Source organism: Thunnus thynnus, chromosome 3 (assembly GCF_963924715.1).
Source record: "Thunnus thynnus chromosome 3, fThuThy2.1, whole genome shotgun sequence".
Lineage (NCBI taxonomy): Eukaryota > Metazoa > Chordata > Actinopteri > Scombriformes > Scombridae > Thunnus > Thunnus thynnus.
In genome coordinates this window covers 7,848,841-7,861,629 of record NC_089519.1, presented here as the reverse complement: position 1 = coordinate 7,861,629, position 12,789 = coordinate 7,848,841, and the positions used below count along the sequence as shown (strand labels likewise).

Sequence of the window (12,789 nt, the reverse complement as noted above, 5' to 3'; positions counted from 1 at the left end):
TTAAAATAAAACCTTGATGGTTGAATATGCAGTAGTTAAAAAAAATAAGTGAAACCAAATTACAACCATGATACATGACTTTGGTCCAGACTGAAATTTCTCAACAACTGCTGGATGAATTGCCATTAAATCTGGTACAGATATCCACAGTGTCGTGGCTCAGACTGAAATGTCCTGACAAGTTTTGGATGGATCACCATGCAATTTGGTGCAGACATTTCATTTTCCTTGTGAACTTTAGAGATCCCTTAACTTATCATCTGGCGCCATCATCAGGTGAAAATTTCAATCTGTCCAGTATTTTGGTTTATCTGTCTGATATCAAAGTCAGTCTTACTATATTTTCTTCTCCATCTCTTTTATTTCAATCTTTCCACTTTTCTTCTTCCTGTAAAACACTTTGAAATGTACCATATAAATAATGTTTGTTTTAGGGTTGGGCAGATCAATCCCAAAATTATTGATAGTATCAATATTGAGTCCTGTTTTGAGCATTGATAGTAACTTTGAAAGAATCAATCAGTCAACCAAGTAAATGGACCCATCTTTTGTTAGTTCACGTTCTCAGTGCTACACTCTCTGCTGCTGTTGTGTATATGCATGCAATCTTGTTAGTTCAGACAATCACATAATAAACATTTTATTTACCATTAAAACCTGTTTCACATGTGATCAAGTAATCAATAGATAATGCTGCTGATCCCAGAACTGTTTTACGAGAGGGATGAAGGGGGTCGATGGCATGGGGATGACCAGGGACCAAATGGAATCACAATGAGGCTGGAGCATCTAGGAACCCAGGGGTCGAGACTCAGGGTGGGGGGCATGTCTCGATGAGCTTTCTGCTTCGTCATCCCCCTGTGGTTCCTAGAATAGAACAAGAAGAATTACTTATGGAGAAGTATTAACCCTAACACGCATGTCTTTGATGGTGAGAGGAAACTGGAGCACCCAGTGGAAACCCACACGAACATGGGGAGAACATGCAAACTCCACACAGAAAGGATCTGGGATGGCCAGTGTTCGAACCCAGAACCTTTTTGCTGTGAGGCATAAGTGCTAACCACTGAGCCACTGTGACGCCTGTTGAGAGGAGAGAGAGGAGAAAAACGGGGTTTGGGGGATAGGGTCATGAGAACTGAGATGAATGAGAGAGAAAGCGTATATAGGTATGCACAGGTGAGTGAATTAGTTAGGCATAGGTGGAATTTAGTGAGTGAGAGGGGTGTGATCTTGTTCCTAAACCTTAGTTACAAGACTGTAGAGCCACTATGAAAAGTAGCTAATCAGAGACTTGTGACATGTGACATTGTCTGACTTCTCCTTTCATTCAGTTCACTATCAGAGCTCCTATAAGTTCTGTACAACATGCTTGAGAAACTGTGTTCATCTCTAATGTACATTTAACTTTTTTAAAAACACAAATACATTACTTAAACATATGGTGCATTGATGCATGGCCATAGCACTTGGTGAAACATTAATAATCACCTTTAGCACCAGGGAATTGCTACAAGTAAACTAAGGGAACAACCATGGGGTCACCAGTCTCCCTCATTGTATCTAACTTGTATGGGAATATTGAATATGAATATTTGTAAAAGGTTGCCTTGACAACAGTTTCTACCCAGTTTTATACCTGACACCTGGTACTGATACATGGGTGACACTCTCACCAAACTGCACTACTCCAGCAGATCAGAGCAGGACATTATCAGTGAGGAGGAAAGCAGACAGAGGGAGCTGCAGCAGGTCCAAGGGATCTTGACTTAAGACCAGAAAGGACATTGCTAACTCAACATGGACCACGAGAAACATCCCAGCTGGACTCCCTTACAGCGCATACTTGGGCTGTCAGAGCCTCTTGCCAGAATCTTCAGGTCTCAAGGAGTCAACACTTACCACAGTAGGCCATGGATCCTGCCTCTCTGAGGGAGGAGGACTCAGAATCAAAGTGTCTCGTGAATCCACAGAGTGGAAATCACATACCGAGCACCCATCAGAGGTATCAGGGTTGCTCTCCTGTGGGACAATGGTTAGTGTGATGGTTTGTGGTACATTCACTACTTTGAGGGTGTCTTTATATTTCAGGTCATTTGTAGAGGTTATGGTGAAGAAGTCATCAAAGTCCTTGTCTTTGTACTGAAGACTTATGTCTGTGGTGATGGAATAAGCATCTTTGATAGCTTTAACCAACTCATTCACCGTTGAGAGTAAATTTCTTGATTTCATGATCCATGAGGACTCGGAGTCTCGCGGCTTGTTCCATGTCTGCAGGAAAAGAGGAGATAAAGAAGAATCAGATGATACTGTTGTACTCAGCACTGGAGGCAGATAGTGTTCACCATACCAGGAAATCTGTGTTTTCACAATGAAATGTACACTTTCTTCAAGAAAGGCAATCTGCACAATACCTGCAAAATCAAGAAGACCAGCAGTACATACCTTTAGAGTATCTGGTTCCCTGGAAGGTGAAAATGTTAGCTAGCTGTACATTGTCAAGGATATAGACACCTGATTGACTCCTGAACATTTGCATGCAGAACATCTAATGGCACTGATGTTACTCTTACACTCACACCCACATCAGTTGTGGAATGCAGGTGGTGGGCAATCATAAGCTGATGCTTTGTAGCCAGGGATGGAATTATGTTCTTAAAAGCCTCACAATCTGTTTAAAGTAGCTGTGTTCGGCCTCAAATCGCATTGTCCAGAAAGCTACCACTGGTCCAAAAACTTTTAAACAGGATTAAACAGGATAGTGTTCTAAGAAGTGGTGCTTTGGAATTAAATTTTCAGTAGGAAATACTTCCAAGAATCTGCACGCTCCTTTTTGATACAAGCAGGAAAAGCACATAACCTCAAGACAAAATCTGCATATGAATGGTCCAGGAAAATTTTCCACAAGTCCGCTGATTGAGTGTGCCCCAAGATTATCAGCAACTACACTCAACACAGTGCCTTTCACATTTTGCCCAACACTGGAAATGTAGATGCTGTCACGCTCCAAGATAGCAACGTTTTTTAATAGAGGGTCAAACACTTCAGCATAACCAAATCTTTTGATATCAACTTCTTTGATTAAAACACCAGGTATACTGAGTTAAGAGTAGATGGAGATGAAGAAGAGATGTTGCTCAACACCCAGTATACAGCTGTAATTTTATGCTTTTTTCTTGATGTTCCCAGTGGGTTACAAACCTCAAAGTCATCTACGTACAGTATGATTTTTATCCTTAGTTCTTCAGAATAAAAGGAATTCTCTTTATAAAATGTACCATCATGATATGATCCATATTTAGTAGATGATGACTGGTCCTGCTCTCTACTCAGGGCCTTTCCTCTAAGGCCTTTCCTCATTTTTCAAAATTTGAAGCAAGGATTGAACAATCGAGACATACTGGAAACTTCTCCTCTGACTTGGTTCAAGGATGTATTCAACTGGTTCAACAACTTCAAATGTTTCTTTAAAATACTGTCTTCTTCTGAATTATGAGGAAAGAAGACCACCAGCACTTAATGCTGTACTTAGGGGATTCTTCCACTAGAGAATTAACAAACTCGTCATCAATACTGTGGTCATTGCTCTTTAAATGTGAAACAATGATATCATTGTTGGCAGTTTTGGGTGCAGAACTTGATATGAAGTGAAGCTCCTCTACCAATTCATCAATGCGCCGAAGTGAAACATTATGAACGCTTTCCAATTTCAATAAGAGGGATGCTATATGCTCTATAAACACGAGTTTCATGTTCTTCAGACTGCGCATCTGAGCTTGTTACTGCATAATTAGCATCATTGCGATCATTCTCGTCTTCAGAGACTTCAACGTCAGGTTCTTCAAGTGTTTCTCTACACTGCTCTTGAGAGAAAATACCTGGTTTGAAATCATGTTAAGTATGAGGAGTATGTTTCCTGTGTTTGTGTGTCACAAAAGTCCCATATACATTTGTTTGGTGATCACACCCTGCAAAGACACACCTTATAGTCTCATTATTTTTCAGATGATGAGCTTTGTGTTCAAAATAATCCTTTTCAGTAGGGAATACAGATCCTTGACATAATTGGCAGGTGAATGGAAGAATCACTTCTGGTAGCGACTGAGCTTCCGCATGGTATCTCGACAAATGAGATCAGAGGGCAGTCCAGCTTTTAAAAGAGCATGGGCAGTCTACATGTATACAGGGTAAGGCATGACTGTGTCCAAAAGTTCCATGATGCAGTCAGTAATGCTTTAAAATATCACTTTTTGTAGGGACAACATTGGTACATAATTTACACGGCCATCGCATGTGTAATTGAAGAAATAGAAAAGAGTATGATTACCTCCAGCCTGTTTGATACATGCCTTATGACAGCCGTTAAGATTAGAATTTATATAGAGAAGATTTGATGGTCTTCTGAAGAAGAAATTAAAATGACAAAATAGTTCAGTGATGTTAATGGTATGAGTCAAGAACATTTTTAATTTCAATTTAACTTTTTGTCACTTGAACACATAATTTAAAATGTTATTAAGAAAGTATTACACGTTATGTTAGTATTAGAGTATTAGGTTAGATAAAGTCACACAGAAAAATACACACAACAAATGATTTAATTATTCATTTAATTTTGCAATATACACCTTATACACTGGAATGTGAAAGAACATGAATGTGAAAGTGAGAAGTATAAGAAAAGTGTTGAATATGCTTTGTAGCATACTTTCAGTAATAGGCACACAAGTGCATACAGACTCTTATCGGCATAATATGTTGTAAAAATCATATTAGCACACTTTTCTTATAATGGAACAAAGCAGTGAGTCAACTATTAACCTTGGATGATAAAACGTGAGAAGGAAGTGAGTTCTGAAATATAATATGAAAGAATTCACAGGGAGGGGCACAATGACTCTGGTAAATAATGATAAGAAGAGACATAAATATTCTAAAAACACAATAAATGTAGGGGAAAAGGAAAGGTTTATGTGTTGTTTGTTTGTTCCCTGCAGTATGGCTGTAACCAAGTTGCTCCTATAGTTTAAAAAAAAACTGTTTTAATCATAAAAACAAACTTTTTCAAAGCCAGACTGTTAATACATAATGCAGTAACATAAGATTGTGTCCAAAATGCACATCCAACAATTTTCAAACCCAGAGAAATCCGTTATTTTAATCAACTTACTGTCATTTGGTCACCTGTCGATAGTGTCATACCCCCTCTACCAAAGAGTATACACGCACAAGATGATAATCATCTTGTGTGCATGTGTCGATGTTGTGGTTGTCCACCACAATGGCATCTCCTGAAGAGGATAGGCATACAAGATAATACATTGGTGTTGTGGTTGCATAATTTCAATGACCAGTTACGTTTGAATATCCAATCACGCCAATCACAACAAATCATTAGGTAGAGACAAACGCGTTTTGCCACTGTTAGCTAGATAGCTTTATCTGTGGATTGTGCTTCAGACAACGTGGCTCTATCCACTGTGTTGGAAAATGAACTGATGGAACTATCAGCAGACAGCAGCCTGAAGCTTCAGCTCACACGAGTTGACTTTACTTCATTCTGGATACTGGCTGCCAGGCAATATCCCTCTCTGTCAAAAAGGGCAATCATATTTCTGTTGCTTTTCATCACCACCTATTTATGTGAGTCAGGGGTTTCCATTGCCACTGACTGTCACAAAATCAAAGGCAAGGAAGAAATTAAAAGCAACTTGGAATGCTACTCTGCATGTCAGCCTCTCACTCATCCCACCACAACTTGATCTCATTATCTCCCAGAAGCAAGCCCAAGTGTCTCACTGAGGGTAGGCAGAATATTTATTTTGGTCATAACAGCTGACAGTGGCATAACACATATTTACAGCCCAATTTTTTGTCATGTTGTGTTTTTTTTGTCATTTATATGGGAAGGTGGTCCTCGAAAGTTTTTTAACAATCAGAAGTGGGCCTTAAAGGCACAGTGTGTAGAATTTAGTGGCATCTAGCGGAACAGAAATGGAATATAATATTCATAACCTGAATATAAGAATCATCATGTTTTCCAAGGTGTGTGCATCCTCCTGTTTCTGTCCATCTGTTGTAAACTCTTGTGGTTTGAAAGGTGTACAATACATGTATGTTTTTGATTAATAAGTAACTGTGTTGATATGATATGAGTCATTGCTGTCAGTGACCCATTTAAGTGCTTCACCAATGAGTGGTAGGTGTGGTCCTTTGAGCACTAACACAGGCCTATAAATTCTCACAGTCTCACTCACTGGGAGATTTACACTTTCAACTTTTTCCTGGATTCCCACACAGTCTGTCCAAGGTATGTTCAAACACTGGCAAAGTAATGAATTTTATGCACAGCAGCATAATTTGAAAATATAGATTTAAGATGTACATTTGTGTTGAATTTTCACCAAGTCGGCATATTGTGCAGTTTTCTGGGGTTTATCAAGACATCTTTGTTGTCTTTTTTAACAGGTTTGTGTCCTGGATGTTGTCCATAATGGGGGTGCCTGGGGGTTTATTATTGATCCTAATTTTGCAGATTATTACAGGAAGCACTTCAGGTAAACCATCTGACATCTTGGGTTACACATTATGACACATATTTACTGTGTAAAAATTCTAGATGACTTGAACATAATTTCACATATGTTATAATATATATATTATGACATATATATTAATACTGATTTTTCTATATATTATTTTGAAAACGTATTTCATCAACATCTTTACACTGATAGAAGATATTCAATTTTCTCAATGAAGACACCACTGTCCACTTGTTCTTAAATGAACCATTTATGAACAAAATGTTTTTCATCATTAACAGAGGTTAACAGAACAGAAGATGCAGTTGCTTCAACCACACCTGATCCAAGACCACAAAACTCCAACATCGCTCAGGTGACATCTGACATCATGGACGTAACAACAGCAGGTAACAGCACAGCAGTTGAGGGGCAGGTCCGCCTGGCTGATGGAAACAGTTCCTGCTCTGGTAGAGTAGAGATCTTCCACCGAGGACAGTGGGGCACAGTGTGTGATGATTTCTGGGACCTGACTGATGCTCAGGTGGTGTGCAGACAGTTGGGCTGTGGCAGGGTCCTGTCAGCACCACAAAGAGCACGCTTTGGACAGGGCAGAGGGCCTATTTGGTTGGATAATGTCATATGCACAGGCAGCGAATCAGAGCTCAGCGAGTGCAGACACCAAGGGATTGGAACTCACAACTGTAGACACCGTGAGGATGCTGGTGTGGTCTGTGAAGGTAAACACAAACTTGAGCAGCTAAAGTCAATGAAATCTCTCTGTGTAACAGCCTGTCTGTGGTATTATATTTAGGATTTTAGTCACCATCTGTTACAGAAATATGATATATGTGATTTACACTTCACTTTTATTTTATTTATTCTATTTTTGGTTTCTCATAGATATCATTGTTTGAAGTCCATAGTTCAACAGTATTATGTTGTATGCTTTTCTGTTAGCTCGTTCAACAGTGAGGCTGGTCAACTCTGACAACCGCTGCTCTGGCAGAGTGGAGGTCTACCATGAAGGACAGTGGGGGACAGTGTGTGACGATGCCTGGAACGTGAACAACGCCAATGTGGTGTGCAGACAGCTGGGCTGTGGCGAGGCTCTTTCAGCTCTACAAAGTGCAGCTTTTGGACAGGGCAGTGGACCCATCTGGTTGGATGATGTCAGCTGTTCAGGAAATGAACCATCGATAACAGACTGCAGACATCAAGGATTTGGGGTCCACAACTGCCGTCACATTGAAGATGCCAGTGTTGTTTGTGAAGGTAAATGTTTATTGTTCACATTAAACAGGAAATTCCCTCATCAATAAGTTTCACTTTTTACCACACAAAATATATTTTGCTTTGTAGCAAAATAAGTCAACACTTGGTGCCCAGTGATAAACCAATCATGTTGACCTATGATAACGACATGGGGGCTTTTGCTTATTAATGCTGATAACAGTGCAGGCTGTTGTTGTCTTGTGAGTTCACAGAGACTTTTCTTTTAGTTCAACCAGAACTCAACAGCACAAATTTACCAACCACACCTGATCCAAGACCACAAGAGTCCACCATTGCTCAGGTGACATCTGACATCACGGACGTAACAACAGCAGGTAACAGCACAGCAGTTGAGGGGCAGGTCCGCCTGGCTGATGGAAACAGCTCCTGCTCTGGTAGAGTAGAGATCTTCCACCGAGGACAGTGGGGCACAGTGTGTGACGATGCCTGGGACCTGACTGATGCTCAGGTGGTGTGCAGACAGTTGGGCTGTGGCAGGGTCCTGTCAGCACCACAAAATGCACGCTTTGGACAGGGCAGAGGGCCTATTTGGTTGGATGATGTCATGTGCACAGGCAGCGAATCAGAGCTCAGTGAGTGCGGACACCAAGGGATTGGATCTCACAACTGTAGACACCATGAGGATGCTGGTGTAGTCTGTGAAGGTAAACACAAATTTGAGCAGCTAAAGTCAATGAAATCTCTCTGTGTAACATCCTGTCTGTGGTATTATATTTAGGATTTTAGTCACCACCTGTTACAGAAATATGAAGTATGTGATTTACACTTTACTTTTATTTTATTTATTCTATTTTTGGTTTCTCACAGATATCATTGTTTTCATGAAGTCCATCTTTCAACACTATTATGTTGTATGCTTTTCTGTTAGCTGGTTCACCAGTGAGGCTGGTCAACTCTGACAACCGCTGCTCTGGCAGAGTGGAGGTCTACCATGAAGGACAGTGGGGGACAGTGTGTGACGATGCCTGGGACGTGAACGACGCCAATGTGGTGTGCAGACAGCTGGGCTGTGGCGAGGCTCTTTCAGCTCTACAAAGTGCAGCTTTTGGACAGGGCAGTGGACCCATCTGGTTGGATGATGTCAGCTGTTCAGGAAATGAACCATCGATAACAGACTGCAGACATCAAGGATTTGGGGTCCACAACTGCCGTCACATTGAAGATGCCAGTGTTGTTTGTGAAGGTAAATGTTTATTGTTCACATTAAACAGGAAATTTCCTCATCAATAAGTTTCACTTTTTACCACACAAAATATATTTTGCTTTGTAGCAAAATAAGTCAACACTTGGTGCCCAGTGATAAACCAATCATGTTGACCTATGATAACGACATGGGGGCTTTTGCTTATTAATGCTGATAACAGTGCAGGCTGTAGTTGTCTTGTGAGTTCACAGAGACTTTTCTTTTAGTTCAATCAGAACTCAACAGCACAAATTTACCAACCACACCTGATCCAAGACCACAAGAGTCCACCATTGCTCAGGTGACATCTGGCATCATGGACGTAACAACAGCAGGTAACAGCACAGCAGTTGAGGGGCAGGTCCGCCTGGCTGATGGAAACAGCTCCTGCTCTGGTAGAGTAGAGATCTTCCACCGAGGACAGTGGGGCACAGTGTGTGACGATGCCTGGGACCTGACTGATGCTCAGGTGGTGTGCAGACAGTTGGGCTGTGGCAGGGTCCTGTCAGCACCACAAAGTGCACGCTTTGGACAGGGCAGAGGGCCTATTTGGTTGGATGATGTCATGTGCACAGGCAGCGAATCAGAACTCAGTGAGTGCAGACACCAAGGGATTGGATCTCACAACTGTAGACACCATGAGGATGCTGGTGTGGTCTGTGAAGGTAAACACGAATTTGAGCAGCTAAAGTCAATGAAATCTCTCTGTGTAACATCCTGTCTATGGTATTATATTTAGGATTTTAGTCACCATCTTTTACAGAAATATGATATATGTGATTTACACTTTACTTTTATTTTATTTATTGTATTTTTGGTTTCTCACAGATATCATTGTTTTCATGAAGTCCATCTTTCAACACTATTATGTTGTATGCTTTTCTGTTAGCTGGTTCACCAGTGAGGCTGGTCAACTCCGACAACCGCTGCTCTGGCAGAGTGGAGGTCTACCATGAAGGACAGTGGGGGACAGTGTGTGACGATGCCTGGGACCTGAAGGACGCCAATGTGGTGTGCAGACAGCTGGGCTGTGGCGAGGCTCTTTCAGCTCTACAAAGTGCAGCTTTTGGACAGGGCAGTGGACCCATCTGGTTGGATGATGTCAGCTGTTCAGGAAATGAACCATCGATAACAGACTGCAGACATCAAGGATTTGGGGTCCACAACTGCCGTCACATTGAAGATGCCAGTGTTGTTTGTGAAGGTAAATGTTTATTGTTCACATTAAACAGGAAATTTCCTCATCAATAAGTTTCACTTTTTACCACACAAAATATATTTTGCTTTGTAGCAAAATAAGTCAACACTTGGTGCCCAGTGATAAACCAATCATGTTGACCTATGATAACGACATGGGGGCTTTTGCTTATTAATGCTGATAACAGTGCAGGCTGTAGTTGTCTTGTGAGTTCACAGAGACTTTTCTTTTAGTTCAACCAGAACTCAACAGCACAGATTTACCAACCACACCTGATCCAAGACCACAAAGCTCCACCATCGCTCAGGTGACATCTGACATCACAGACATAACAACAGCAGGTAGCAGTCCAGCAGTTGAGGGGCAGGTCCGCCTGGCTGATGGAAACAGCTCCTGCTCTGGTAGAGTAGAGATCTTCCACCGAGGACAGTGGGGCACAGTGTGTGACGATGCCTGGGACCTGACTGATGCTCAAGTGGTGTGCAGACAGTTGGGCTGTGGCAGGGTCCTGTCAGCACCACAAAATGCACGCTTTGGACAGGGCGAAGGGCCTATTTGGTTGGATGATGTCATGTGCACAGGCAGCGAATCAGAGCTCAGTGAGTGCGGACACCAAGGGATTGGATCTCACAACTGTAGACACCATGAGGATGCTGGTGTGGTCTGTGAAGGTAAACACAAATGAGGAGCTAAAACCAATGAAATCTCTCTGTGTAACAGCCTGTCTATGGTATTATATTTAGGATTTTAGTCACCACCTGTTACAGAAATATGATATATGTGATTTAGACTTTTATTTTATTTATTCTACTTTTAGTTTCTTAGTGATATCATTGTTTTCATGAAGTCCATCTTTCAACAATAGTATGTTGTATGCTTTTCTGTTAGCTGGTTCACCAGTGAGGCTGGTAAACTCTGACAACCACTGCTCTGGCAGAGTGGAGGTCTACCATGAAGGACAGTGGGGGACAGTGTGTGACGATGCCTGGGACCTGAATGACGCCAATGTGGTGTGCAGACAGCTGGGCTGTGGCGAGGCTCTTTCAGCTCTACAAAGTGCAACTTTTGGACAGGGCAGTGGACCCATCTGGTTGGATGATGTCAGCTGTTCAGGAAATGAACCATCGATAACAGACTGCAGATATCAAGGATTTGGGGTCCACAACTGCGGTCATGGTGAACATGCTGGTGTTGTCTGTGAAGGTAAACACAAATTTGAGCATCTAAAGTTAATGAAATCTCGCTGTGTAACAGCCTGTCTATGGTGTTATATTTAGGATTTTAGTCACCACCTGTTACAGAAATATGAAGTATGTGATTGACACAACACTTTTATTTTATTTATTCTATTTTTAGTTTCTCAAAGATGTCATTGTTTTCATGAAGTCCATCTTTCAACAATATTATGTTGTATGCTTTTCTTTTAGCTGGTTCAGTGAGGCTGGTCAACTCTGACAACCGCTGCTCTGGCAGAGTGGAGGTCTTACATAATGGACAGTGGGGGACAGTTTGTGATGATTTCTGGGACCTGAATGACGCCAACGTGGTGTGCAGACAGCTGGGCTGTGGCAGGGCTCGTTCAGCACTACATAATGCAGCTTTTGGACAGGGCAGAGGAGCCATCTGGTTGGATGATGTCAGCTGTTCAGGAAATGAACCATGGATAACAGACTGCAGACATCGAGGATTTGGGGTCCACTACTGCAGTCACAGTGAAGATGCTGCTGTGGTCTGTGAACCCAATTGAAAAAATAATTAACTTAAGTGTATTTAAAATGCACTGAAATATTGCAAAGTATGTTTCAAATACATTTATATAAATGTGCACTCATTTTAAATAGACTGAAAGTATATTAATTTTATGCTATCATGAAATACTCAATAGTATATTTTCACCACACTTAATTAAAAATTGAAATATAGTGTACTTTTATACTATCATGAAATATTCAAAAGTATGATGACTGCATCATGTGACCTACATCTGGATGTCTCTGCCACCTTCCACCTTTAAATTTGAAAAACTGCCACCGTACCAATACAAAAATACCACATTGTGGGAAAATAGTGTGCATTTGGATGCTGCAAGTATTGTTTATTTTGTTTACTCTAATTTCCAAAGAAAGAAAAAATACTTGTTTATGTTAAGCAATAGTTCTTTCATTTGTAAACTTTGAATGTTTATTTGTAACTGCATTTTACACAATAAAACTGATGTCACAGTATTCATTGAAATCTATTATTCATAAGTGTTGGACTCAATTCAATGTATTTTAACAGCATTGGTACAGTGTACTTGTAGTATATAGAGAATTAAACAAAAAAATTAACAATTATTTGTATTTGTATTCTAATAAAAGTGAAAAGAAGCTTAAAAAAGAATGGGATCCCCACACCAGGTCTTGAATTGGAGTCTCCCAGATCATAGACAACTGCACTGACTACTGAGCTAAAACTTTACTCATCGACTCATTGCACACAGACCTCTACCTATCTATACACCAGTAATACAGAGACAGCACACCATGTAACATGTAGTAGAACTTCAAAGGTGATTCTTGCTTTGCACTTTTCATTTATTGCCTATT

The 12,789-nt window shown here is 40.9% G+C and overlaps 2 protein-coding genes across 2 annotated transcripts; both read left to right on the top strand.

Moving 5' to 3' along the window:
• The first annotated feature begins 6,216 nt into the window (after nt 1-6,216).
• Nucleotides 6,217-10,886, top strand: LOC137180655 (deleted in malignant brain tumors 1 protein-like). The gene is made up of 9 exons (XM_067586014.1): nt 6,217-6,310; nt 6,469-6,557; nt 6,827-7,264; nt 7,485-7,799; nt 8,027-8,464; nt 8,689-9,003; nt 9,231-9,668; nt 9,893-10,207; nt 10,435-10,886. The coding sequence occupies exons 2-9, from the start codon at nt 6,482-6,484 to the stop codon at nt 10,884-10,886; spliced, it is 2,787 nt and encodes a 928-aa protein (XP_067442115.1). The 5' UTR covers nt 6,217-6,310; nt 6,469-6,481.
• Nucleotides 10,887-11,067: 181 nt separating this feature from the next.
• Nucleotides 11,068-12,534, top strand: LOC137180653 (scavenger receptor cysteine-rich domain-containing group B protein-like). The gene is made up of 2 exons (XM_067586013.1): nt 11,068-11,404; nt 11,629-12,534. The coding sequence occupies exons 1-2, from the start codon at nt 11,068-11,070 to the stop codon at nt 11,946-11,948; spliced, it is 657 nt and encodes a 218-aa protein (XP_067442114.1). The 3' UTR covers nt 11,949-12,534.
• The last annotated feature ends 255 nt before the right edge of the window (nt 12,535-12,789 follow it).

Coding starts and splice junctions, on each gene's coding strand:
- LOC137180655 (XM_067586014.1), top strand. CDS start 6,482: ATGTTGTCCATAATGGGGGTGCCTGGGGGTTTATTATTGATCCTAATT. Junction 7,265..7,484: donor TGCTGGTGTGGTCTGTGAAG/GTAAACACAAAC, acceptor CTTTTCTGTTAG/CTCGTTCAACAGTGAGGCTG. Junction 9,669..9,892: donor TGCTGGTGTGGTCTGTGAAG/GTAAACACGAAT, acceptor CTTTTCTGTTAG/CTGGTTCACCAGTGAGGCTG.
- LOC137180653 (XM_067586013.1), top strand. CDS start 11,068: ATGTTGTATGCTTTTCTGTTAGCTGGTTCACCAGTGAGGCTGGTAAAC. Junction 11,405..11,628: donor TGCTGGTGTTGTCTGTGAAG/GTAAACACAAAT, acceptor CTTTTCTTTTAG/CTGGTTCAGTGAGGCTGGTC.